The 27,207-nt window shown below is 41.0% G+C and overlaps 1 protein-coding gene across 2 annotated transcripts; it reads left to right on the forward strand.

The window, feature by feature from the left end:
• Positions 1-1,130: 1,130 nt before the first annotated feature.
• Positions 1,131-26,220, forward strand: LOC116969233 (highly reducing polyketide synthase PKS6-like). Of its 2 annotated transcripts, XM_033016134.1 has the most exons (7): positions 1,131-1,224; positions 2,407-2,480; positions 6,267-6,420; positions 7,021-7,181; positions 9,862-10,065; positions 19,383-19,564; positions 19,706-26,220. In XM_033016134.1, exons 2-7 carry the CDS (start codon positions 2,423-2,425, stop codon positions 25,277-25,279), a joined length of 6,333 nt encoding a protein of 2,110 aa, XP_032872025.1. In that variant the 5' UTR covers positions 1,131-1,224; positions 2,407-2,422; the 3' UTR covers positions 25,280-26,220. The 2 variants fall into 2 exon arrangements, with proteins under 2 accessions (XP_032872025.1, XP_032872027.1); XM_033016136.1 differs by lacking the exon at positions 1,131-1,224 and having other exon boundaries at positions 2,386-2,480.
• The last annotated feature ends 987 nt before the right edge of the window (positions 26,221-27,207 follow it).

Raw genomic sequence — 27,207 nt, forward strand, 5'->3', positions numbered from 1 at the left:
AGGGTATTGACATGGATAGAGAATTGGTTGGCAGACAGGAAACAAAGAGTAGGAATAAACGGGTCCCTGTCAGAATGGCAGGCAGTGGCAAGTGGAGTGCAGCAAAGCTCGGTGCTGGGGCTGCAACTATTTACAATATATATTAATGATTTAGATGATGGAATTAAAAGTAACACTAGCAAACTTGCAGATGACACAAAGCTGGGTGACAGTGTGAACTGCGAAGAGGATGCGTAGAGGAGATTGCAGGGTGACTCGGACAGGTTGAGTGAGTGGGCAGATGCATGGCAGGTGCAGTATAATGTAGATAAATGTGAGGTTATCCACTTTGGCGGCAAGAACAAGGAGGCAGATTATTATCTCAATGGTGTCAGATTAGGAAAGAGGGAAGTACAACGAGACCTGGGTGTCCTTGTACACCAGTCACTGAAAGTAAACTTGCAGGTACAGCAGGCAGTGAAGAAAGTTAATGGCCTTCATAACATGAGGAGTTGAGTATAGGAGCAAAGAGGTCCTTCTGCAGTTGTACATGGCCCTGTTGAGACCACATCTGGAGTATTGTGTGCAGTTTTGGTCTCTTAATTTGAGGAAGGACATCCTTGCTATTGAGGGAATGTAGCGTAGGTTCACGAGGTTAATCCCCGGGATGAGGAAAGATTGGAAAGAACTGGGCTTGTATTCACTGGAATTTAGAAGGATGAGGGGGTATCTTATAGGAACATATAAAACTATAAAAGGGCTGGCAAGCTAAATGCAGGAAAAATGGTTCCATTGTTGGGGGAGTCTAGAACCAGGGGCCACAGTCTAAGAATAAACAGGAGGCCATTTAAAACTGAGATGAGTTGTGAATTTGTGGAATTCCCTGCCACGGAAGGCAGTGGAGGCCAATTCACTGGATGAATTTAAAAGAGAGTTAGATTGAGCTCTTGGGGCTATCAGATCAAGGGGTATGGGGAGAAGGCAGGCACGGGTTACTGATTGTGGATGATCAGTCGAATGGCCTCCTCCTGCACTTATTTTCTATGTTTTATGTTTCTATGTGTGACATGTTTTAATGTTTAAGCTAAATGATGAATGAATCAATTATTGAACAGGATTAATTATTACAGATGTTATTCAACAGCGACAATGTGGTTTTATAAATCACCTGGCTTCTATACTTGGCTTTAATTGCGTAAGATAATTGTCAGGTGAAGAAGACAAAAACAATTCCACATTTATTTGGTAAGTTGATCTATAATTTGAGCCTGTGAATTAATGTGAAAATTTTTAAAGTGATAAATAAGATGCAGTTTTCTGTTTTAGATGGTGCTTTAACTATAAATTGTTTCCATTTTCTTCTTCGCAAAACTATTTCCAAAGCTAAATCCATCAAATGTTTTAATGTAAAAATTGCAAATGCATTACCTGTACAGGACAGGAATTAAGCTAACTTTGTTTTCATTACATGAATCCAAGTTAAGAATTCAAATATTTATAATTTACTTCACTCTTTCTAATACTTTAAGTTTTAGCTGATGACTGGAAAAATAATAATGATTGCTTAATTTGTAAAGACAATAAATATTAGATTTTCAGTGACAACAGGGGGACCTCATTGAAACTTACCGAATAGTGAAGTCTGGATAGAGTGGATGTGGAGAGGATGCTTCCACTAGTGGGATAGTATAGGACCAGAGAGCATTGCCTTAAAACAAAAAGACATACCTTTAGAAAGGAGATGAGGAGGAATTTATTTAGTGGTGTTTCAGTGGAATCCATTGCCACAGAGGGTTTTGGAGGCCAAGTATATGAATTCAGTTAGTATATTGTCACATGTACCGAGACACAGTGAAAAGCTTTAGTTGCATGCTAGATTGACAGATTCTTGATTATTATGGGTATCAGGGGTTATGGGGAGAAGGAAGGAGAATGGGGTTGAGAGGGAAAGATAGATCAGCCATGATTGGGCTGAATGGCCTAATTCTGCTCCTATAACTGTTGAACCTACCCGGCTGGGATCTTCATCTATATTAATTAGTAAAGGATAGAATAATCTATTTTCTCACTTTAATGGAGGAGTTGACAGATCACAGACATAATCAGGTGGGGTTGTATTCCATAAATATAAATTCAGTGGCTGCCTGTGGTTAAGGTTAGATCTGAGTTCTTACAGACAATGGTGTCTGATTACGATAGGGAGTTTAGAGTCAGAGCGGTAACAGGAAACAGCATGGTAACAGTCACTTCAGCTTTGTATCAGAGCATCCTGTAACAATTGTCCGTATTCTTCACCAGTAATTCAAAGAAAGATGATGTAATTTTTTTGCTGCATAATACGATTCTACAAAAACAAGAGCTCATGGAATCTGACAAGCAAATATCTCAAAAAATGATCACTTTGTTTTATTCTCATTTGAGCAATAGGTTCAAAAGGTGGAAAATGGAAAAAAACGGTGAAGATATAGCTATTATCGGAATAGGGTGTAACTTTCCTGGAGGTAAGGAAAACATCGAAGGAAAACTAACCTTTCAGCAACATTACTGAATATGATTGACAAATTAGGGCTGATTTTTCCAGCGCTCAGAAAATTGAAAAAGTTCTCGAAGGTCAATGACGTTCCTATAATGGGCACAGCCAATTTTCTGTCCCCTTAGTTTGGTCAGTCTGCAGCACCCCCTGCCCATTTTTCATGTCTTTAAGCACACCGGTGATTCTTACGGCTGTGTATAATACAATTAAAGCATGGCCAGATCAAATCAAAGCATCAGATAGTTTTCTCTTTATACACTATTATATATGTTGGGCATCGACTTTCATGGGTAGAATACTGAAGATGTTATAGTTGCCCAAAGTTAGTTTTATTGAATTCATGGATTTAAATAACTAGTGTCTTCTCCTTGATGGGTGGGTCTTTAGGTTTTACTGGGGATTCCAGGGAATTAAAAAAAAATCATTTGCATATCCACTTCCAGAAAAAAATACTTGTTCTCAGTATTTTCAGAATCTGCTTAGATTGGCACATTAGCTGGTGGATCAATGCCAAGACAGCAGCAGCCTGCCTGATCCCACTGTGTTTCAGGATAACATTACATGCTAGGCCTTTAAAACCCATCTTATTAGCCATGGCACAAAGGTGAAGGTATTTGGCCACCCATTTATAATCTTAAGATGGTGGGGGAACCATCTTCCTAAATAGATTTATAACCATATAACCATAAAACAATTACAGCACGGAAAACAGGCCATCTCGGCCCTTCAAGTCCGTGCCGAACACGTATTTTCCCCTAGTCCCATCTACCTGCACTCAGCCCATAACCCTCCATTCCTTTCCCGTCCATATACCTATCCAATTTATTTTTAAATGATAAAATCGAACCTGCCTCCACCACCTTCACTGGAAGCTCATTCCACACAGCTACCACTCTCTGAGTAAAGAAGTTCCCCCTCATGTGGGGGAAAATAATTGTTCGGCACGGACTTGTAGGGCCGAGATGGCCTGTTTCCGGGCTGTAATTGTTATATGGTTATATTATATGATTGCCCCTAAACTTCTGTCCCTTAATTCTCAAGTCATGTCCTCTTGTTTGAATCTTCCCTACTCTCAATGGGAAAAGCTTATCCACGTCAACTCTGTCTATCCCTCTCATCATTTTAAAGACCTCTATCAAGTCCCCCCTTAACCTTCTGCGCTCCAAAGAATAAAGACCTAACTTGTTCAACCTTTCATTTATCTCAGCTTGATAATTTTTTGGTGAGTGAAAAGAAGATAGTCTCATTTTCTTCCAATTGAATCCCTCCAATTGAGGCTATACCAGAAAGAGAGGAATAAAGAAACTCACTTGCAGCAAAGAATAGTCGGTTCAATCAGCTGCAGTCTTATCATGGAAAATAGAAAATGCGCACTTATTTCGTGCTGGTCATACAGGATCAAAAAATGCTGATGTATTCTCATATTTTGGATTCAAGGATATATCAATATTTGTGAAGCAGGAGGGAAGTTAAGGTAACATTGATAAGGATTAGCCTTATCAGGTGGCTTCTGACAATTGTGGCAAGAAAAACCACAATTCAAAATGTAGAAAGAGAACTGCAGATGCTGGTTTATACCAAAAATAGGCACAAAGTGCTGGAGTAACTCAGCGGGTCAGGCAGTATCTCTGGAGAAAAAAGATGGGTGATGTTTCGGGTCGGGACCCTTCTTCAGCCTGGTAGTTTGAAGAAGGGTCCTGACTCAAAACATCGCCTATCCTTTTGTTCCAGAGATGCTGCCTGACCTGCTGAGTTATTCTAGCACGTTGTGTCTATCCACAATTCAGAATGATGGAGATCTGTGCATAGCTTGAGCTTTGCACAGTAAAGGCATCGTGCAGGCAGGCCGACGAAACGACTGAGTAAATGGAGCGGGAGGTTTCATGTCCTAGATACCCCACATTCAGCAGGAGAACCAGACGGTTCCACATGGTAGGCTGCTCTGGAAGGTTAGATTGCATGGGATCCAAGGAGAGATAGCTAAATGGATAGAGAATTGCCTTCGTGGAAGGAAGCAGTGGGTAATAGTGGAAGGTTGCTTCTTTAACTGGAGCCTCTGACTAGTGGTGTACCTCAAAGTTTGGTGCTGGGCCAATTATTGTTTGTCATCTATATCAATGATTTGGATAAAAACGTACATGGCAAGATTAGCAAATTTGCAGATAGAATAGAATAGTTTCTTTATTGTCATTGTAACATGAACCATGTACAACAAAATTTAAAAATGTCAGCCAGTCAGTGCACCATTCAAACATTTCTAAAAGCTAACGATACATACAAGGTAAAATATTAAAAAAAGATAAACAACTAAAATAAATATCATGAAAATAGCACGCATAAACACCCAACCCTACATCCTTCTGTGGATTTCACAGTGTACCACAGTCCCTTAGTATGTATCGCCCCTGCGTTCCTTGGCGGCATTTAGTGCCTTTATAGCAGTGGGGTAAAAACTGTTTTTAAGTCTGTTTGTCCTTGTCCTTGTAGATCTGTACCATCTGCCTGACGGCAACAGTTCAAACAGGGAGTGTCCGGGGTGGGAAATGTCCTTTATAATACTCTGGGATTTTTTGATGCAGCGGGAACTGTGTAAGTCCTCCAAGGTAAGGAGAGGGCAGCCGACAATCCTCTGGGCTTTGTCAATGGCCCTCTGGAGCGCTTTCCTCCGAGCCGCTGTGCAGCTGGTGTACCATACGCATACACAGTATGTTAGGATGCTCTCAATGGAGCACCGATAAAAGGACAGCAGGTTGAGTAGGCTGGGACTCTATTCCTTGGAGCGCAGGAGGATGAGGGGTGATCTTATAGAGGTGTATAAAATCATGAGAGGATAGATATGGTAGATGTATAGTCTATTGCCAAGAGCAGGGAATCGAGAAGCGGAGGACATAGGTTTAAGGTGAATGGGAAAAGGTTTAAAGGTTTTTGAGGGGTAACTTTTTCACACTAAGGGCGGTGAGTGTATAGAAGGAGATGCTAGAGGAGGCAGTTGAGGGAGGCACCATTACAACGTTTAAGAAACAATTAGACAGGTACATGGATAGGACAGGTTTAGAGGGATATGGGCCAAACGCAGGTAGATGTGGCTCGTGCAGATGGGACGTGTTGGTCGGTATGGGTAAGTTAGGCCGAAGAGCCTGTTTTTATGCTCTGACTCTATAACTCTACCGTTTGCTGTGACTTTTATTTCCAGGGCTCTTCAGAAAAAGTTACAATACACAAACACGCAAGCACCCCAGAAAATATTTGCCTGCTGCTAATACAAATTTTACTTGTGAAAAAGAAATTAACAGCTTTAATTAATTTGATCACAAGCTTTCACTATAACCTCCCACATCTGTACCCACTTATCACTGACCCGACTTTGTCTTGTTCCCACCGCTCTTTGTCAGCTTTCTCCCTCCTGCCACATTTAGTCTTAAGATGTGTCCCAGCTAAGACATCATCTGTTCATTCCATTCACGGATGCTGCCTGCCCGCTGGGTTACTCCAGCACTTTGTGTTTTGCTCAAGATTGCACCATCTAGTCTCATGTGTCTCCACTCAGAACTGTTGGCAATTCCCTCCAGACATCAGAGAAACTGACACATTGAAGCATCAGAAACTGCTGCTAATTCTTATTGCATAGATGCAGAATATTGACACTACACAAGAGACTGGCCTGGTCCATGAAACGTTACCTACTCACAGACAAATAACTGAAATACAAGGGTAAAGACAGTTAATATCCAAATGATTTTCTTTCATTTTCCAGGCGAAGGCATTGATAATTTCTGGAAAGTTCTTCTTCAGGGAAGGAACTGTGTGGTTGACATTCCACCAAATCGGTTCGATACGACATTCTGGTATAACTCTGATGGCAACAAAGCAGGGAAAATGATCACAAAACGAGCAAGTTTAATCGAAGGGTAATGACCTGTAAAACATTTAACAACATGACAAATTGAATGATAAATATCAATAATTATAAATCAATAAAGAGCATTGTACTGTTTAATCTTGAGGTCTAGTTGAACTCGGAATTAAATATGCAGATCATCATCGCGATGCTATTAAGAGGGCAAAGATTTTAACCATTTGTCAGAGGTTGCTGGTCAGGGCTCGGTGTGAAAGTGGCCAACACAGTTGGTACAAACAGGTTAAATTGGCAAAGTTAATGATATAACTACTAGTAACAAATTTAACTTTGTTTTATCCCTATCATAAATGAACATTAAATCAAATATATCTGATTTTGCATTCTGCTTAAAATTATGCAGTCTATCTTTAATTGATTTTCATTGCTCTTTGACATAATGCAGTTTACATTTTTGCTAAATTTCTGTGAAAGTTTTCCAGATAATCCAAACTGTCAATCCAATAATTCAACAGAAGATTAGTTATGAAGTGACCATAATGACTTTTATTTCCAAGGTTCTTCAGATGAATTTGCAGTCCATGAATATGTGATCACACTGGAGCACTCGCTGGCTGTTAACACAAACTTTATTTATTTTTTTAATTAACAGGTTTAATGAATTTGATCACAACCTCTTTGACATAAGGCAAATCGAAGCCAATAGTATGGACCCACAACATAAACTTCTGTTGGAGTGCACATACAAAGTGTTTGAAAATGCAGGAATTCCTATGGAAGAAATCAGTGGGAGTAAAACGGGTGTTTTCATTGGTGAGTAGTTATTGCTAGAACATGCATATCAGACCTGGTTATTTGGACCCCAAAACTTGTTTCATGATGTTATTGAAAGGAACATTCACCCACCTTTGACTGAGTAAATTCACTTTACAACCATTGCCTTTTGGACAAGGAATCCTAGATTTCCTTCAATGTTTATGGGAAGCCATGGCGTCAAAGAGTCTTAGTATTATCCAGCACAGAAACAGGCCGTTTGGTCTACCATGTCTTTGCCAACCTATATACCCATCTACTGTAGGTACACAAAAAAGCTGGAGAAACTCAGCGGGTGCAGCAGCATCTATGGAGTGAAGGAAATAGGCAACGTTTATTTCTGGGAGGGGGGGTGGGAGAAGAAAGGAAAAAGGAGGAGGAGGAGCTCGAGGGCTGAGGGAGAGATAGGAAGGGGAGGAGACAGCAAGGGCTAACAGAATTGGGAGAATTCAATGTTCATGCCACCAGGATGCAGACTCCCCAATTTTTTAGGTCCTTGGTGGAGTTAAGGTGGTCCAGGAGTCGTTGATTGAAGAGGTGGATCTTCTGGAGGATGAAGTATAGTTGGGGTCCGTTGCAGGTTTGGGTGAGTGAGGCCCGATGCGGGAGAGTCAATGCGAGGTCCTGCTGGTGCCGGCACATCGCAGCCAGGGTAGATCTCAGTGCCCAGTTGGAGAATTGTAGTGTATTGCCGGTAGATAGCCAGTCGTGTTTTAGATCCTTGGTGGAATCTACTGTAATCCCATTTACAACACATTGGGTTTGAATTCTATGCCTTGTCTATTTAAATGTTTGTCTAAACGCATCTTGAGTGTAATAATTGTATCTGATTCCACCGCCTTCTCTGGCATCGTTCCTTTTATTGACTATCTTCTGTATTGCCTCAGTTCCACTCTAAAACTTCTACCTTTCAGCTTAAGTCTATGCCATTTTATTTTTGATAATCCTCCCATGGGAAGAAGATGTGACCACCCTGTCTATGGTTGAGTCCACAAATTAAAATCCTAAATTTCCCAAGGCAAATTTTCAAAGTATTCGACAGGGTCTTGTTGATTGCAAGAGGCAGATAAAGGGACATCTGCAAGTGGGATGCTTTTAAAAGAGAAATACGGAAAGTTCAAGGACAGCATGTTCCTGTTAGAGTTAAAAGCAATTCTGGCAGGAGTAGGGAACCCAGGGTGATAAGATGTATTGAGGCATTGGTCCAGGAAATGAAGGAGATGTATGTCTGGTATAGTAGGCAGCAAAGATCAAGTACATCTCATGAGAAGTATAAAAGATATACAAGCACACTTAAGAGGAAATGAGTGGAGTATAAAACAGGACACAGGGTAGCTTCTCCAAATATGTTAAGATCAAAAGGCTAACCAAGCAGAAAATAGGTCCCTTTAAATGATCACTGTGGGGTCATTAGGGATGGATGAGGTGTTAAATGAATATTTCCAATGTGTATTTACTGTGAAATAGGTCCTGGAAGCTAAGAAATGTAGGAAAAAGGTGATGTGTTAGGACATATTCCCCAAAAATGTTGTTTGTCACCTTTATTAACGGTTTGAATGACAATGTTGTTAACATGGTTAGTAAATTTGCAGATGACAACAAAACTGGTGATGTAGTGGTCAGTGAAGAAGGTTATCTAAGATTATAACAGGATCGAGAATAATTGAGGAAGTGGGTTAAGAAATGGTAAATGGAATTTAACTCAGACAAGTGGGAGGTGTTGCATGTTGGTGAAGTAAACCAAGGCTGGATTTACAGAGTAAATGGCAGGGCCCTGGAATATGTAGAACAGAGAAACCAAGAGGTCCCTGAAAGTGCCGACATGATTAGAAAGGGTGAAAAGAAGACATTTTGGACACACTTGCTTTAATGGGTCAGGGTATTGAGTACAAGAGTTGGAGCATCGTGTTATAATAGTACAAGTTGTTGGTGAGACCCCATTGTGTGCAGTTCTGGTCACTCAGATACAAGAAGGATGACATTGAGCTGGATAGGGTGCTGAAAAGATTTTATGAGGACTGGAGGGCTTGAGCTATAAGGAGAGGCTGGGTAGACTGTGACTTTTTTCCCTCGGGCATAGAAGTTTGAGGTGTGACATTTCAGTAAGATTATTTGGGAAATATTAAGAATTATTATTGCATTAAATGGTCATGTACAAAGATGAGTTTAGGGCCTAACCTCTTCTGGGAGACTTAGTTATAGAAACATAGAAATTAGGTGCAGGAGTAGGCCATTCGGCCCTTCGATTATTATATATCATAGAATTTGTTTTATGTAGCATTTGGAGACCATCTTGATTTACAGATCTAATTGCACAAATGCATTCACAGCAAATTGCTGTGTGATTTGCGTGTTCAAACAGTGAACTCCACTAACATTTTGAACACAAAATCCATTTCATAAACTGCATATGTTTGAGAGTAAATAATGGCTGATGGGAAACTGAAATTTCAATTATAAATTATAGTGAATTTTCCTGTGGTAAATGCAAATGGAAATAGGACTGGAAGGGGAATAGGATTTTGAGAGAATGATCAGGAGGAAGTGTTTGGAGTAGCTTGGGTAGTAATGCCAAATGAAGGCTCTAATTTCTACACAATGTAATACATTGTTTAACCAATACAGATGTAATATACTCATCATCACTATATGACACTTTATCCTTGCCTTCACGTTTTAGGGCTCATGAATCGTGATTACGAGGGGATTTCAAATAACATTGCCAAAAATATCACCCATTATAATGGGACAGGATCAGCAATGAGCATAGCAGCAAACAGGATTTCTTTTGCTTTCAACCTTACTGGACCATCATTGGCTATTGATACAGCATGTTCTTCATCACTTGTGGCTTTACATTATGCTGCTCAAGCCATCAAGCAAGGTACAGGAAATATTTTTTATTGACAGTAAACACTGTTACTTATTATTCACAAATTAAATGAAAAGCATGTATCAGCTCTTTTTACAACAAACTAAATTTCATATGATGTCCACCCATGGAAAAAATAAATTCTGTAAGATAGTGCAAATGGGTGAAACCAAGTTGGCAGCCCCTTTTACATTTAACTTGATTTTTGCTTCCAAATGCTTCATGATTATGTATTTTCAAGAATCTAAACTATTGTGACTAAGGAAGTATTGGGTGAAAAATAAATGTTTACGTGCATGGGACTTTGAACCCAGATAATGTATTGGTCAACATGGTAAGTCTCGTAAGTCACTTACTTCATGAGCCAGTCCTTTAGAGCCGTCAGGGTAGGCAAGGTAGGCACTGCCTAACCTGACTAAAATTTTTAAATGGTAATTACTAAATATAAATAGTAAAGGCGTGGGAGAATTATGCCTATCTAAGAGATCAATCTCTTAGTTAGGCATAATTCTCCGTGCCTTTCATCCACAGCAGTTGCAACACGCGAAGGTCTGTGCAGCCCACGTGCCGTCGGCGCTGCTTCAAGCTGACAATTTCAAGGGGAGCTGAAGGCAGCAGAAATTCTGCCTTTGCCGTACTGCGCAGGTGCAGCAGCCTACTGCGCAGGTGCAGCGCCAGTCTCTTAGCGGGTTTTTCAAATATGGATTGCCATTATCTGAAGAGTATCTCAGGAAGCAAAGAGAGAAGAATGGAGTTTGTGTAATGTGGTAAGTACATTTCTTAGTGCTATATGTTTTTAAATACCGTATTTCCCGGGGTGGGGGTGGGGCGGGGGGGGAGAGTTCCTTTCACAGCGTTTGGGGTAAAGTTGTGGGGAGGGCAGGAGTGTTGTGAAGGAGGGGGTCGGGATCATGCCACTTGCGACGATCCTTGCACGGACGCATGCAATGCCACCGCATTGAAGCCGGGGGGGAGAAGCAGCCACTGGGCCGGACAGCAGAACCGGCCGCCACCTAAGCACCTTCTTCCGGCCCCCGCTCATCTCTGGCAGTTCTCCGTCTAAAAACCTCTCTCCTGCCGCTCGTTGGTCTCACTCATGTCATCCGCTTCCCGCAAATCCTTAAATACTGACAGCGCAATTGAGCTTACTCGGCTGTGGGAATTTAAGGATTTGCGGGAAGCGGCTGATATCAGTGAGGCCGGCGAGCAGCAGGTGAGAGGTATTCAGACAGAGAGCACTGCCAGAGGTGAGCGGGCCGGCAGAAGGACGTGAAGTGGCGGCCAGTTCTGCTTTCGGGTCCAGGCGGCCACTCGTAGCCACCCGAGCTGCTTCCATCCCCGGCTAAAATGCGGTGGCTCCACGTTCGGAGCACCGCAGCAGCGGTGAGTGAGTGAGTTACTGGCATTATTCCCGACCCCTTCTTTCTCAATGCTCCTGCCCTCCCCGCAACTTTACCCCTGGCACAGACTCTCCACACGCTGTGAAAGGTACTCTCCCCCCAATTGGTCCCTTGAACAAGTCTTGTCATTCAATAAGATGACAACTGATTCAACTTATCCCTGTGCTCCAGTTTTTCACACCATCTCTCCACCTGCCGTCACCCTTCACCCCCCCCCCCCCCCCACCCATGCAGTAATTCAGAATTAAGGAGACTTGGAAGCCTTGGACAAATTGAATTGTTACTGTTTTTATTTTTATTTTGTATTTTTATGGAGAGAACAATCTGCACATGTGCGGTTTAAGTTTTTTTTTAAAAGCCGACTGACTGCCTACCTTGAATAATTACCCCCGGCACGTGCCTGCTTTAGAGAGATAATGGGATCAGTATATAGTGATCTTTGGAAGTAGGAAATAAACATTAAAATTAACCAGAAAGTAAATTTGCTCTGAGAGATAATAAATATTTCATACATGCCCTGTTTTTCAGTATTGTTTATTTCAGATACACTGACTTTTTTTTGGCACATATTATAGATAAGAAAACCAACAACAATGCTGTAAATCTATTAATGTTAGTGTGAGTAAACCGTGGAGATTGATTGTAATGATCCTATAGAGCAGAATTTCCAGAAATCTCCCATGTTTGCTTTCCTGAATTTCCCTGGCTTATCTGCAGCTATGTTGACCTAAGCTTAGATATGAAATGCTGGAGTAACTCAGCTGGACAGGCAACATCTCTGGAGAGACGGAATGGGTGACGTTTAGTGTCGAGACAGGGGTCCGAAGAAGAGTCTTGACCCGAAACGTCACCCATTCCTTTTCTCCAGAGATGCTGCCTGTTCCGCTGAGTTAATCCAGCATTTTGTGTCTATCTTTGGTGTAAGCCAACATCTGCCGATCCTTCCTACACTTGACCTAAGCTTATCTGGAGGTTGCTGCCCTGATAGTCTGGTGAGGTGCTGAGGCAGTCAAGTGAGGCAGAGATCTGTAAAAGGTCCTTGAAATAATTTAAAACCCATTTGATAATCAGAGATATTTAATAATAGTTGAAATACATTAAAATAATCAGCGAGAGTAAAATTTATTTTTAAATTGCCGTATATACTTATAATACCTTAAAATAAATATACTAAGGAAACAAACCAGTTACCACTACTTTTTCTTTCAATAATAATAATAATAATAATAATAATAATAATAATAATAATAATAATAATAATAATAATAATAATAATAATAATCTTTATTGTCATTGTACAAGCCAATGAAATTTTGTTGGAACAGCTCCAGCTGCACAGGAATATGAGTATAAAAATACGTTTAAAAAAGAACTATTAAAAAATTAGACTATAAACATATAGGAGTATGGGCGGGTGTGTGAGAGAGAGGGGGGGAATCAGTATGGGAGGGGGATAGAGTTCAGTAGTGTCACAGCTCTATGGTAGAAGCTGTTTTTTAGTCTTGTCGTGCGGGCGCTCATTGTCCTGTATCGTCTTCCTGAGGGCAGGGGGGTGAAGAGGCAGTGTCCAGGGTGTGTGCTGTCTCTAATGATGCCCTTGACCCTCCGGATGCAGCGGGTCCGATAGATGTCCTCCAGTCTGGGGAGCTGGGTGCCATTGATCCTCTCAGCAGTCTTAATGACGCGTTGGAGAGCTTTCCTGATCTCTGCGGTGCAGCCAGAGTACCATACTGTGATGCAGTATGTGAGAACTGACTCGATGGCTGACCTGTAACCAGCAGCTGTTGTGGGAGACGTGCCCTCTTCAAGCACCTCAGGAAGTGAAGCCTTTGAAGTCCTTTCTTGGCCGTCGCCGTGATGTTGACGTAATCATAGTTAATGACCTCATTCAAATACATCTGCCTACCATCTGTGGCATAAAGCTGAAACATAGAAACATAGAAAATAGGTGCAGGAGTAGGCCATTTGGCCCTTTGAATCTGCACCGCCATTCAATATGATCATGGCTGATCATCCAACTCAGTATCCCATCCCTGCCTTCTCTCCATACCCCCTGATCCCTTTAGCCACAAGGGCCACATCTAACTCCCTCTTAAATATAGCCAATGAACTGGCCTCAACTACCTTCTGTGGCAGAGAATTCCAGAGATTCACCACTCTCTGTGAAACATGTTTTTCTCATCTCGGTCCTAAAGCATTTGGTTTCCCAGTTTGGGCTGGTTGTGCACAGACAGTGGTAACCTGAGTGGCAGAGCAGGAGGAGGGATGTAAGAGCATCTGACCTCCAGCCCATTTCTGACTGTGTTTCAAAGTGCAGGACCAATGAGCTGATTAGCTAGGAGGACTTCCTCGGCAATTTCTACAGGATCACTGTCAAAACATAAGTACATTTATCTGTAGTTATGAGGATCTTCACATGATCCCTAAGTACTGCAAAACTAATAATTTTAATTTAAAGCAAATAGCTTTTTAGCCAATTTAGCACTGCCAAGTCCTGTAAGTAGTAAATAGTAAATAAGTGATCTGCTCAATTGTTTTGGAGGTGATTGTATGATGAATGTTGGCCATGTCGCCAGAAGAGCACATTGTTTTTCTTTGAATAAATCAAAATCGAGTCAATTTTATTTTCAAATGCACGCGTACAATGAAGTATAGGTACGATGAAAATCTTGCTTGCGGTGGCATCACAGGCACATAGACTGAGACAACACACAAAACATAAATTATTCAACACGGTGAAAAGAAAACGAATGTGCAAAAACAAGGCCGCGCATTAGTGCAAATCGCAATTAGAAATCAAGTCCACGGTAGAACAGGCCTGCTTCAGCAGTCTAGTGTTAGGCATGTAAATCACATAGTTAGTAGTTTATTTTACATCTGCCGAGATTCAATGAAAAGCTTTTTTGTTGCATGCTATCCAGTCAGCGGAAAGGCCATGATTATAATCAAGCCGTCCTCAATGTACGGATACAGGATAAAGGGAATAATGTTTAGTGTAAGATAAAGTCCAGTAAAGTCTGATTAAAGACTCTTCAATGAGGTGGATGGTGGGAAGGAACTGTAGATGCTGCTTTACACAACATTCTGGAGTAACTCAGCGGGTCAGGCAGCATCTCTGGAGAAAAGGAACATAAATTATTTAAGAAGAAGGGTTTTGACCCGAAACGTCACCTATTCCTTTTCTCCAGAAATGCTGCCTGACCCACTGAGTTAATCCAGCAATTTATAACCATATAACCATATAACAATTACAGCACAGAAACAGGCCATCTCGACCCTTCTAGTCCGTGCCGAACACGTATTCTCCCCTAGTCCCATATACCTGCGCTCAGACCATAACCCTCCATTCCTTTCCCGTCCATATAACTATCCAATTTATTTTTATATGATAAAAACGAACCTGCCTCCACCACCTTCACTGGAAGCTCATTCCACACAGCCACCACTCTCTGAGTAAAGAAGTTCCCCCTCATGTTACCCCTAAACTTCTGTCCCTTAATTCTCAAGTCATGCCCCCTTGTTTGAATCTTCCCTACTCTAAGTGGAAAAAGCTTATCCACGTCAACTCTGTCTATTCCTCTCATCATTTTATAGACCTCTATCAAGTCCCCCCTTAACCTTCTGCGCTCCAAAGAATAAAGCCCTAACTTGTTCAACCTTTCTCTGTAACTTAGTTGCTGAAACCCAGGCAACATTCTAGTAAATCTACTCTGTACTCTCTCTATTTTGTTGACATCCTTCCAATAATTAGACGACCAAAATTGTACACCATACTCCAGAATTGGCCTCACCAATGCCTTGTACAATTTAACATTACATCCCAACTTCTATCTTCGAAGTAGATGGTAGGACAGGACCGCTCCCTGGTTGGTGATAGGATGGTTAAATTATTGGATAACAGCTGGGAAGTAACTGTCACCTAATCTGGAGATATGCGTTTTCACACTTCTGTACCTCTTGCCTGATTGGAGAGGGGGGAGGAGAGGGAATATCCGGGGAGTGACTCGTCCTTGATTATGCTGGTGGCCTTGCCGAGGCAGTGTGAAGTGTAGATAGAGTCAATGGAAGGGATTTTGGTTTGTGTGACGATCTGGGTTGCTTCCACAATTCTGTGCAATTTCTTGTGGTCTTAGATGAAATTTATTCCCAAACCATGTCGTGATGCGTCCTGATAAAATGCTTTCTATGACGCATCTGTAGAAATTGGGGAGAGTTGTTGGAGACATGCCAAACTTTCTACAGGAGTAGAGGCGTTGCGTTTTCTTGGCTATTGGTTTGATATGGCTGGTCATATAAAGATTATCGTAGAGGATGTGCCCATCCATTGGAGCTGGCTAATTGGATTTAGAGCCTCAGTGTTGGCGATGTTGGCCGGTAGAGGACACTGACGTTGGTTTTCTTATCTAACTAATAGATTTAGTGCATTTGCAGAAACAGTGTTGATGATAGCTCTTCACTCCTTTCAAATGCCTCATGGAGGTCATATCCCTCAGACATTCAGGAGGGCAAGGCACACCACTGCCCAGTGGATCATAAACTTTGTGCTGGGTTCCTCGGAGGTCCAAAGGTTGGCACATTGGAGAATGTAGTGAATTTTACCATTGAGTTCTGTTTTCGGATATATGGAGAGTTCTCCACTTTTTACCAAAGTGTCATCGTGGTTCTTTATTTGTGGGTCGGGATGAGATTGGATCTGTGGTGGACCCATTTATTAGAAGCAATGGTTGCTATGTGGCAAATGTAGAGTGGGATGAATTTAAGTGCAGCCAAGGATTCCCCAGTGCTTGATTCTCCAGAAAGAGGCCAGGCAGCATCCGAGAGAGAGAAACAGAGTTATGATTTCTGCTTGCTCTGTGACTGTAAAATGAGTTCATTGGATTTCGAGTGAAATGAAACTGAAACTTCATTTTACGGAAACTTAGTTTCAGTTCCATTTCACTGAAACCTGTCATGCTCTGATTCCCAGTAGAAAGACTGGTTGTATGACATTGTTGAAGTCACTGCTGCACCCTGAAGAACATATCTTTAGTCAGAAAAAAGAAGGGTTGTATTTCAAGTGTACATTGAGATTATTTGGAGCAGTGTATGAGATCAAAATCAGAAAAAAGCTAAAGTGTGAGTGGGATAGAAAATTAGTTAGACAACTGAAAGCTCAGGATCTTGGTTGTGGACTTAACACAGTTTTTCTACAAATTAGTCAAGCAACCTGAGTTTATAGAACAATAAACTGTACAGCAGAAGAACATGTCATTGATCCTTAATATCTGTGCCGAACATGATGCTAAACTAATCTCCTCGCCGTGGATGCAATCCATATATTTCCATTTCATGCATATCCAAATGTATTTCTAAAAGCCTCTTATACACTGCTATTGTATCTGCTTCCACCAGCACTCCTACCACTCCCCTCATATCTCTTTTAAACATTTCCTCTCTGACCTTAAGGCTATGCTCTCTAGTACACCCTGGGAAAAGTTTGAATGTCTACCATGCTTAGAAACATAGAAGAATAGGTGGAGGACCCGGCCATACGGCCTTTTGAGACAGCACCGCCATTCAATATGATTATGGCTGATCATCCAAAATCAGCAAGCCGTTCCTGCTTTCTCCCCATATCCCGTGATACCTTTACAAGGACCCTGTACCACTGCAGTAGGACCTCCTTGCTCCTATACTCAAACCTTCTTGTTATGAAGGCCAACATGTCATTTGCTTTGTTCACCTGCCTACTGTACCTGCATGCTTACTTTCAGTGCGAACTGCCCCTAAGGCAGTTCGTCGTTGTCTACAACCTCGCTCTGGCAGCTCCTGCAACGGCGCTGGTGCCAAACTGTAACGGCCCCGCTGTTCCTTTGGATCAATCAGCGATGTGGAGAGGGGGGACGTGCTGCATGGGCAACAGCCTGTCCTCTATATGACATCGCCCAGGCTAGCATCCGACCATACATCACCTGCAAACTAGGATGCATCACCCATGGTCAGTCGTGACCGAGAGGGGCCTACTACTTTCAGTAACTGATGTACAAGGACACCAAGGTCATGTTGATTCTCACCTTTTCCTAATCTGACAGCATTCAGATAATAATCTGCCTTCTTGTTCTTGACACCAAAGTGGATGACCTCACATTTATCCATATTATACTGCATCTGCCATGCATCTGCCCATTCGCCCAACCTATCCAAGTCACCCTGTATCCTCATAGCATCCTTATCGCAGCTCACACTGCCACCCAGCTTTGTGTAATCCGCAAACTTGGAGGTCACATTTAATTCCCTCGTCTAAATCGTTAATATATATTGTAAATACTGGGGTCCCAGCACCGACCCTTGCGGCACTTCACTAGTCACCACCTGCCATTCGTAAAAGGACCTGTTAATCCCTACTCTTTGCTTCCTGTCTGCCAACCAGTTGTCTATCCATGTCAACCTCCTACCCCCAATACCGTGCTCTAATTCTGCACATTGCAAAACTTGTGTGGGACCTTGTGTCCTACACAAGATCCTAATCTTGTGTGGGACCTTGTCAAAGGCGTTTTGAAAGTCCAGATACACCACATCCACTGGCTCTCCCTTATCCATTCTACTTGTTACATCCTCAAAAAATTCCAGAAGATTAGTCAAGCATGATTTCCCCTTCATAAATCCATGCTGAATTTGTCCAATCCTGTCACTGCTTTCCCAATGCACTACTATAACATCTTTAATAATCAACAGATATAAGGACACTACTGATATAAGGCTAACTGGTCTATAATTCCCTGTTTTCTCTCTCCCTCCTTTCTCAAAAAGTGGCGTTACATTGGGTCCTTGACTACTGGGATGCAGAACATCAGGCCCTGGGGATTTATCTGCCTTCAGTTCCAACAGTTTACCTAACACTATGTCAATGCCATGTTTGTTTTATATTTTGCAGAAGATACCTTATTATGCACACAAAGTGCAGTATACTAATCTAGAAAGGGTACAAGTGAATTGCTGCTTTGCTAAGAAGGAATGTCTGGTCCCTGGACAATGAGATGAGAAATGGTAAAAGGCCATTTAGCATCACCTGCATAAGAAGCTGCCATGGTCAGGGAAGTGGATGTTGGTGGAGATGTAAGAGTGAATCAAGGAGTTGTGGAGGACACAGAACCTTTGTTACGCTGAAAGGGGACAGTTGGGGAAGAGATGCCAGGGAGGTAATCTATTAAATATTGTGGGCTATGGACGCTGTGGTGGTATAGAACATAGAGCATAGAGAATCCTATGCTGTGGGTGAGAGCACATATGGTGAGAGCAGAGATATAGGAGATTAAACTGAGATGGTTGAGATACCTGCCAACTATGGTAGAGGAGAAACCAAGACTGAGGTAAAAATGACAGGTCCATTGTGTGCGGACCATTTTTACTTGTGTATCATCATTAAGGGTGAGGATGTTAATGGAGTCTCTTCCTCTTCTTTGCTTGATTGTTTTAATTTGATCTGGTCTGTTGGTTATGGGATGAGTTAGCTCCATCTGAAGAATGCTGATTCTGCTGTGTGGTACGAATGGATTATTATTAAATTGCTTCCTCACTTTTAGGAGGTCCTGGTATTATTTCCTGGCTTGCTGTTCCACACTGTTAATTAATCACAATTAGTAACCTAGCATTAACATGATGACAGATTGAACAACATGCCAGGTTGTGAGTTGACATACTGTGATGGAAGACAACTCTGTAGCTCTTGAGGTCCCAACGAGTCTACTCCACAACTCAATCATGGCTGATCTGTCTTTCCCTCTCGACCACATTCTCCTGCCTTTTCCCCCATAACTCCCCGTGACACCCTCACTAATCAAGAATCTGTTAATCTCTGCCTTAAAAATCCCCAATTATTTGGCCTGAAGTTTTATTTAGCCATAGTTTGGTACTCGCAGACTTTGTTCAAAGTTGCCTTTTGTCTCTCAGGTGATTGTGAGATGGCAGTTTGCGGGGGAGCGAGCTGCATCATTGAACCAAGAATCAACGTGGCTCTGAGCAAGGCACAAATGATATCTCCAGATGGAATGAGCAAGCCATTTTCCATCAAAGCCAATGGATACGGCAGAGGAGAAGGTTGTGGAGTTTTGCTGCTCAAACCACTAGCAAAGGTGAAACATATTTATCATACTTTGTTCTCGCATCAAGAAAATTCAATTAAATATCAGTATCTATTTTCAAACATTTTATTTTTTATTTTTTATTTTTTAAACTTTCTTTACCATTAATATATTCATTAATCCTATCCACAGGCTCAGAAAGATCATGACCATATTTGGGGTGTAATAGTCTGTAGTGCAATTAATCAAGATGGAAGAGCAGTCACGCCCATCACCAGACCTTCCCAGAAGCAGCAAGAAGAGTTATTGAGAAGTATTTATCTCAGAAATGTTGACCCATCACAGATTCAGTACATGGAGGCCCATGGAACCGGAACACCAGCTGGTGATCCGACTGAAGCAGCCAGCATATCAAATGTTATTGCACAATCTAGGCATTCAGATTTCCCTCCACTTACAATGGGTTCTGTCAAAGGAAACATTGGCCACACGGAGTCGGCTGCGGGAGCTGCAGGATTAATTAAAGTTCTCCTCATGATGCATCATGGAAAAATTGTATCATCCCTCCACTACTCAGAGGAGAACTCAAGCATCAATGCAAAAGCTTTGAATCTACATATTCCAACTGCTGTGAAAAACTGGGAAGAAAACGGGGAGAAAGAAAAGATGGCAGGAATCAACTCATTTGGATTTGGAGGGACAAATGCTCATGTAGTCATAAGGCAGTTGAAGCGAGAATCTGTTCCTAACTCTGTACAAAAACCACTAGAAATATTTGTGCTTTCTGCTGCCTCCCAGAATTCAGTTAGAATGATGATAAAGGACACAAGCAACCAAATAAGGGAAAGCGAAGACCTAATTCTCCAGAACCTGGCATATACATCTGCTTGTAGAAGAAGCCATAAGAATTACAGATACAGGAAAGCATTTAAAGCTTCTTCCCTTGAGCATCTCCAACAGCAGCTTAGATCAGCTGCAGATACTGAAGTGGCTCAGATCAAGTCTGATGTAAACGTGATATTTGTGTTTTGCGGTAATGGTGTTTTATATCAAGGAATGTGCAAACAACTTTTACAAATAGAACCAAGGTTCAGAACACAGATTGAGGAGATAGAAAAAATACTCCAACAATACACAGACATCAACTTAATACATTTAATTGAGAATGACTGCGATAACCTTACAAAACCAGACATAGCACAGCCACTGCTTTTTGTCATTCAGGTAGCAGTCGTGAATCTTTTGAAGTTCTGGGGTATTCAGCCTGACATTATCATTGGCCACTCAGTTGGGGAAGTTGCTGCTGTATATTGTGCTGGGATACTTTCACTCCAAGATGCTGTCAAGGTGCTTTACCACAGAAGTGCATTGCAATCAACGGTAACAGGAGGGAAAATGCTGGTCGTTAGTAATTTACCTGTGTCAAAAGTGTCAGACAAACTCGATTCATATTCAGGGAGACTCTGCATTGCTGCATTCAATAGTCCCTCATCATGTACAGTTTCAGGTGACGATAATGCTATTGACAAATTGCGCACAGATTTGCACAGTTCATTTGGAGATAAAAATGTATTCCTTCACATTTTGGATGTGCCTGCAGCATATCATAGTCACTTGATGGAACCTATCCTAAACGAAGTGGAAGAGAGGATTGGTAAATTACAGAAACATGAAACAAAAATTAAAGTAATTTCCACTGTCACTGGACAATTGGTTTCAGGAAATGATTGTGTGACAGGGACGTATTGGTCTAGAAATATTGAAAATCCTGTTCTTTTTGAACAAGCTGTTAGAACCGCTGTTGCAGAGGTTAAAAATGCAGTGTTTATTGAAATTGGACCAAGAAGGGCCTTACAAAGGTACATTAAAGAAATTGTAGGAAATGAGACTCAGGTTTTCCCTGCAATGCAGCCAGAAAGAGATTATGAAACTATGCTTTCAGTTTTATCAGGGGTGTTTGAAATGGGTTACAATCCTAATTGGCAAAACATCTTCAGAGAACACAAGGGTGTTCCAACATTGTGTCCATGTTATAAGTTTGACCACACTCAGCTTAACATCAATTTTGAAGATTTTAGGCAAGGTAATGAGAATGCATCATCTGTAACACATCCACTTCTTAGCAGTTCAAACAAAGATGGCAAGGAGTACAATTACAACCTAACACTAACAACCGCCCCATACCTGCTGGAGCACAAAAACAATGAAGTACCTATATTACCTGGTTCTATGTATGTTGAACTTGCATTAGCATCTGCCTTGGCAAGCATTAAACCAAAGGTACCTCTCGGGTTCTGCCAAATGAATATTACTTTCTTGAATCCTTGCATTGTACAGCCAAACTCGACTGAACTAAAGGTCAAAATTAACAGTAAAGATAAAATAACTGAATTTACTGTTATGGCAGCAACTGTTTCTTATGCAAAAGGAGAGGTTTGTCAAAATATGGAATGCATTGTGGAAGAAAATATTATTTCCCTTGAACATGTTTTGCAAAGAGCCAATGAAAGCATAAAGGCAGAAGTTATCTATGAAACAATCGCATCTTTAGGCTTCCAGTATGCTTCAGTCTTCAGAAACCTCAGAGAAGTGTTCTATTCACATGAACTCAAGGAAGCTATAACATATATCAAGGTACCAGATGAACTTGTAATGCAGATGCATGAATACTGCATTCATCCAGTTATTTTAGATTACTACATGCAAATGTGTGCTGTTCTGGCAATGCAAATGTCAAACCTGAGACCAGGGTTCCCAACTTCCATCGGGAGTTTGATAGTATGTCAACCAATGCAGCAGGAAATGATGTTATACGTAAGGACTTATAAAAATACTGCAGAATATTTTGAGGTCTCTGGGGCATTTACAGATACAAAGGGCATAGTCATTGCAGAGTTAAAAAATGTCAGAATTACGTTTCTTGGTCAAGACAATTCTACAGAATTCAATAATTTCTCCTTTGAAAATACTTGGGAGGAAATCGATAACCTTGCCAAAGATAGTCCTTCTGCACCTAAAGCATTGGTATTTGCAGATAACGTTGGAGTTGCCAAAGTTCTGCAAAGGCACTTGCATAGGCAGTCCTCATATATTCCTTATCAGGATCCATCCACCTTGATGGACAGAGAAGTTGCACAGATTCTACGACAGCACAATGTGACAGATTTGACCTACTTCGATGAAGTGTTGTTCTTATGGGGAATGAAAAACCTAACTGGCCATAATAGCGAAGTAGTGGTGAATCACATCAGCGGCTGCTGTGAGGTTTATCGACAAATCCTGCAACTGGTTCAAGGGGGAAAATCCTCAAAATCTGTCAGAATAGTCACCTTTCGGACATCAGAAAAAGCAGTGGATCAAATCACTGCAGGTTTTGCCTTGTGGGGAATGACCAGATCGTGTCTTCTAGAGCTTCAAGAGGTTTCTCTTCAGCTGATTGACATTGGCTCTACCAGTGAGATGGATATTACAGCATTAGCTCACACAATCAGCCTGCCTCATAATTACCCTGAAGTAATGATTCAATTCGGAAAGATCCATATTTCACGAGTCAGACGAGCAGCCAATATAAGTTCCAACGGTATTCACAACATGGCACCTTATTCTGGTTGTGGAGATATTATTTTCCAGACAATGAATCCCTACAAAGTTGTAGATTTCCATGCAAAGCCACAAGAAAGAAGATTGAATGAACCTACAAACCAAACAGTGCATGTTAAAATCGATGCAATGTGCATTCATTCTTCAGATTACTTTCCAGTCAGTGTCTCTGCTGTGAAATTTGGACAGACACTGTATTGGAACACAACCAACACTCAAGGACATGAGCTAATTGCTGTAGACTTCAGTGGTACAATCACATCAGTTAGCAATGATGTAAAATCCTGTAATGTAGGAGATCATGTTGTTGTATGCTATCCCGTTGCTGCACATTCGACCGTCAGTCTCCCTGCATCCGTGTGTTTCAAAAGCAGCAACATTCCACTACTAAAGCAAACGCCCTGCGTTTCATACTTTACAATTGCCTGGGAAATACTCTGTAACATTTTGCCTCAAGTTAAACATCACAAATATTTGGCAATTCATTCCTCAGCACCAGAATCTTGCTTCAGGAAAGTGCTGTCCCTAGCAGCTACTTCAGTGGGCTGGCAAGTACAGGTTCAATCAGAGCTTAATGACTTTCCACAAGCTTTTCTTAGTTCTGATGCATTGCTTTTCCTGCCACCCATTAAAACAAGCCTCATCAAGAAGATTGTTAACAATTGTTCTGCTAAGCATGTTATTGTTCTCGTTGATAACAGCCAAGTATTTGAAATTTCTCAGAACATGCTTGGTTACGAAAAGGATAATGTTCAAATTCACTTTTTGCAGGTAGCCAACATACTTAAAACGTGGTATCTTAAAAAATCGGCAGACAGTGTTTACAAGTGGATGAAATCATTGCGCTTAAAGAGCAAGCAGCATGATTTTCCAAGGATTAACTTTCACTCACTGATGTCTGATATGGATGAATGTAGGAAAGAGTCCTACCTCACTAGTGAAGCTGTCTCAGTTGTGGATCTGAATGCAAATGCATTAAATAGTAAGATTTCAGAGATACCAGTGTACAACTGTCAAAAACAACTATTTAGTAGAGATGCTGCTTATATAGTTACAGGGGGACTTTCAGGGCTTGGCTTGCAGACAGTACATTTTATTGCTGAACATGGTGGAGGAGTTGTCATTGTTCTGTCAAGACGCTCCCCATGTACCGAGAAGAAAGAAGAATTCAAAAATATTTGGAACCAGTTTGGGACAACTGTAGTCAGTGTTCCCTGTGACATCTCAAAACAGTCAAATGTTGAGTTGGCGATCAATCAGTTTTGTTACTCCTTCCCAAAGATTCCAATTAAAGGAGTGTTTCACAGTGCCGTTGTATTACACGATGCCCTTCTTCAAAGTCTAAATAGGTCCTTATTTGATAAGGTTTTAGCTCCCAAAATTGCAGGAGTTCTGAATCTTCACAATACAACAAAATCCTTCCAATTGGACTATTTTGTGTGCTACTCGTCAATTGCATCATTCATTGGGAATCCTGCCCAAGCAAACTACTCTGCAGCAAACTCTTTTCTTGATTTCTTTGTGCATTACAGGAGAAATCACGGACTAGCAGGGCAGTCTATAAACTGGGGTGCACTCAATCTTGGACTATTACTCAACAAGGTTGACATCCAAAGATTTCTGGAATCAAACGGAATAATGATTTTGGAAATTTCGGAAATTAAAAAATGTCTTGAGCAAACCCTGGAACTAAACAATCCGCAGCAAGCTATCTGTAAATTTAATTTCTCCACTTTATACCATAATGTAGTTTCTCAGAACCCTGCAATCAGAGCACGAATTGGTTCACTTGTGGAACATGAAAACAATAAAGCACATATTAGTCCAAAGCATGTTTTATCCACTAATTCACCAATGATCCCTGAGCAGTATATCATTGCATTGTTGAGTGAAGTCAGCGATGCTGATCCTACAAAGTTTACAAAAGAAACTTACCTGTCCAGCTTTGGCCTTGATTCCATGCTGAGTATGACGGTGCAAAATCGTATTTATCTGGAAATAAATATTAATTTGCCACTCGTGACATTTCTGGATCCAAATACAACAGTAGGTACTGTAGTGTCACTGCTTGAAAAGCAAAACCCTGTACAGCCACAAGTTAGCGAAACAAATCTGCTACAGTACCAATCTTTGACTGCTGAGTCTGATGAAAACACTGTATTCTAATTACAAATATTTGCACTAATGAAGCAGAAATTAAATTTCCACATGTAGAAAATAGTTTTTTTTTGGACATTTTTACCATCAGGAAAGCTGTTCTGAATGTAGAAACAAAGAACTGCAGATGCCGGTTTATATCAAAGATAGTGCTGGAATAACTCAGCGGGTCAGGCAACATCTCTGGGGAAAAGGGTTAGGTGACCTTTCGGGTCGGGACCCTTCTTTAGACTGAAAGTGTGTGTCTATCTTCGTTCTGAATGTTGCCCATAGTACATTGTAACGATGAATCAAATTATGTTAATTCTCTAATTCTGAATGCTTTTCTGTTGCTATCTGCAATGCCTCTAGCTGATATTTTTAAACAATGACATTTATTTAAATATGATGTATATGTGTTTATATATGTACTCGTACTGCTCTACAATGTAATAAAAATACTTATTAATTATGAATTCCAAATTTGTAGTATACTGAGAATCCATGGCCCCAGTCATCCCCACTGCAATTCTTTACTAGCATCAATATTTCTCTGGAGTTTAGGTTAGATTTATTATTATCACATACAGTGAAAAAGTTTGTTTTGTGTGCTATCATAGAAACATAGAAAAATATGATATGTGCAGGAGTAGGCCATTCGGCCCTTCAAGCCAGCACCGCCATTCAATATGATCATGGCTGATCATTTAAAATCAGTACCCCGTTCCTGCCTTCTCCCCATATCCCTTGATTCCTTTAGCCCTAAGAGCTAAATCTAACTCTCTAAATCTAAATCTAAATCTGTAGTGTATATAATAGTAATGGTAACTTTAAGTACTGAGTACTAGAATGGTATGATTTGAGTCGTGATATATTCAATATCTTATCAGCCTCGTGAATATGTGTGAGTATGCGCAGTGTACTTTCGTGAAATAAAGAAGACCCACACTGGCAACAGTGTGTACTGAAAACCTGTGCTTGTTTCTATCTGCATGCTGAAGCTGTAATATCTTATAAAATCTATCCAATCAGATTATATAATACTATGCATAAATATGATCAGGTCAAACTCAAGTACAATAGATAGAGCAAAGTGTGCAAAATATAGTTCTCAGCATTGTTGAGCATCAGTTCCAGAGACAAAGTCCAATGTCCACAATGCGATAGAGGTGAACTAGACAGTACCCTAACTTGCTGAAAGACCATTCAGAAGTTCTGCACTGTGATGGCTATGGACAATTGTAATATTGGGACTCTGTCCATCAATATAATTCCAGTACAGCTAAACAAAGCTCCAACACAGAAATGAGGATGGTAGTCAGTGAAGTTAGATTACAATTCTGATCTCTTTCTTAGAAATAACAATATAATAACTGAACATCCAAGAATTCCAAGTATGGAACAACAAAGTTAAATATATTTAAAGAACCGAGAGGTCGCATATTGCAGCAAGCTATACTGGATGCGATAACATCTTAGAAAACAAATTCTAGGATGACACAAGGTATCAAATTGGGAAAGGACAGAATGTAAGCTGGGCACCATAGTACTTGATACAGAAATTGTTAGTAAAATGATTTATACACCAGGATTATTTTCCCCACGCTGTTTTACTTAAGGCTGGAATCTAGATCATAAAATAGTACAGCAGAGTAACAGGCTCTTCGGCCCATAATGTCTATGCCGAACATAATGCCAAGATCCGCCTAGTTGCCTACACATAATCCACATCCCTCCCATCCCTACATATCCATGTACCTATCCAAAAGTCTCTTAAATGCCATAATTGTATCTGCTTCCATCACCACCCCCGGCACCACATTCCAAGCACTTGCCAACTGTGTAAAAAAACCTGCCTCCTTTAAAATATTCCCCTCTAATCTGAAAAGTATGCCCACTAGTATTTGATATTTCCATCCTGGGAAAAACATTCTGGGAAAGGGTCTATCCAATCATTA

Source organism: Amblyraja radiata, chromosome 2, assembly GCF_010909765.2.
Source record: "Amblyraja radiata isolate CabotCenter1 chromosome 2, sAmbRad1.1.pri, whole genome shotgun sequence".
NCBI classification, from domain to species: domain Eukaryota; kingdom Metazoa; phylum Chordata; class Chondrichthyes; order Rajiformes; family Rajidae; genus Amblyraja; species Amblyraja radiata.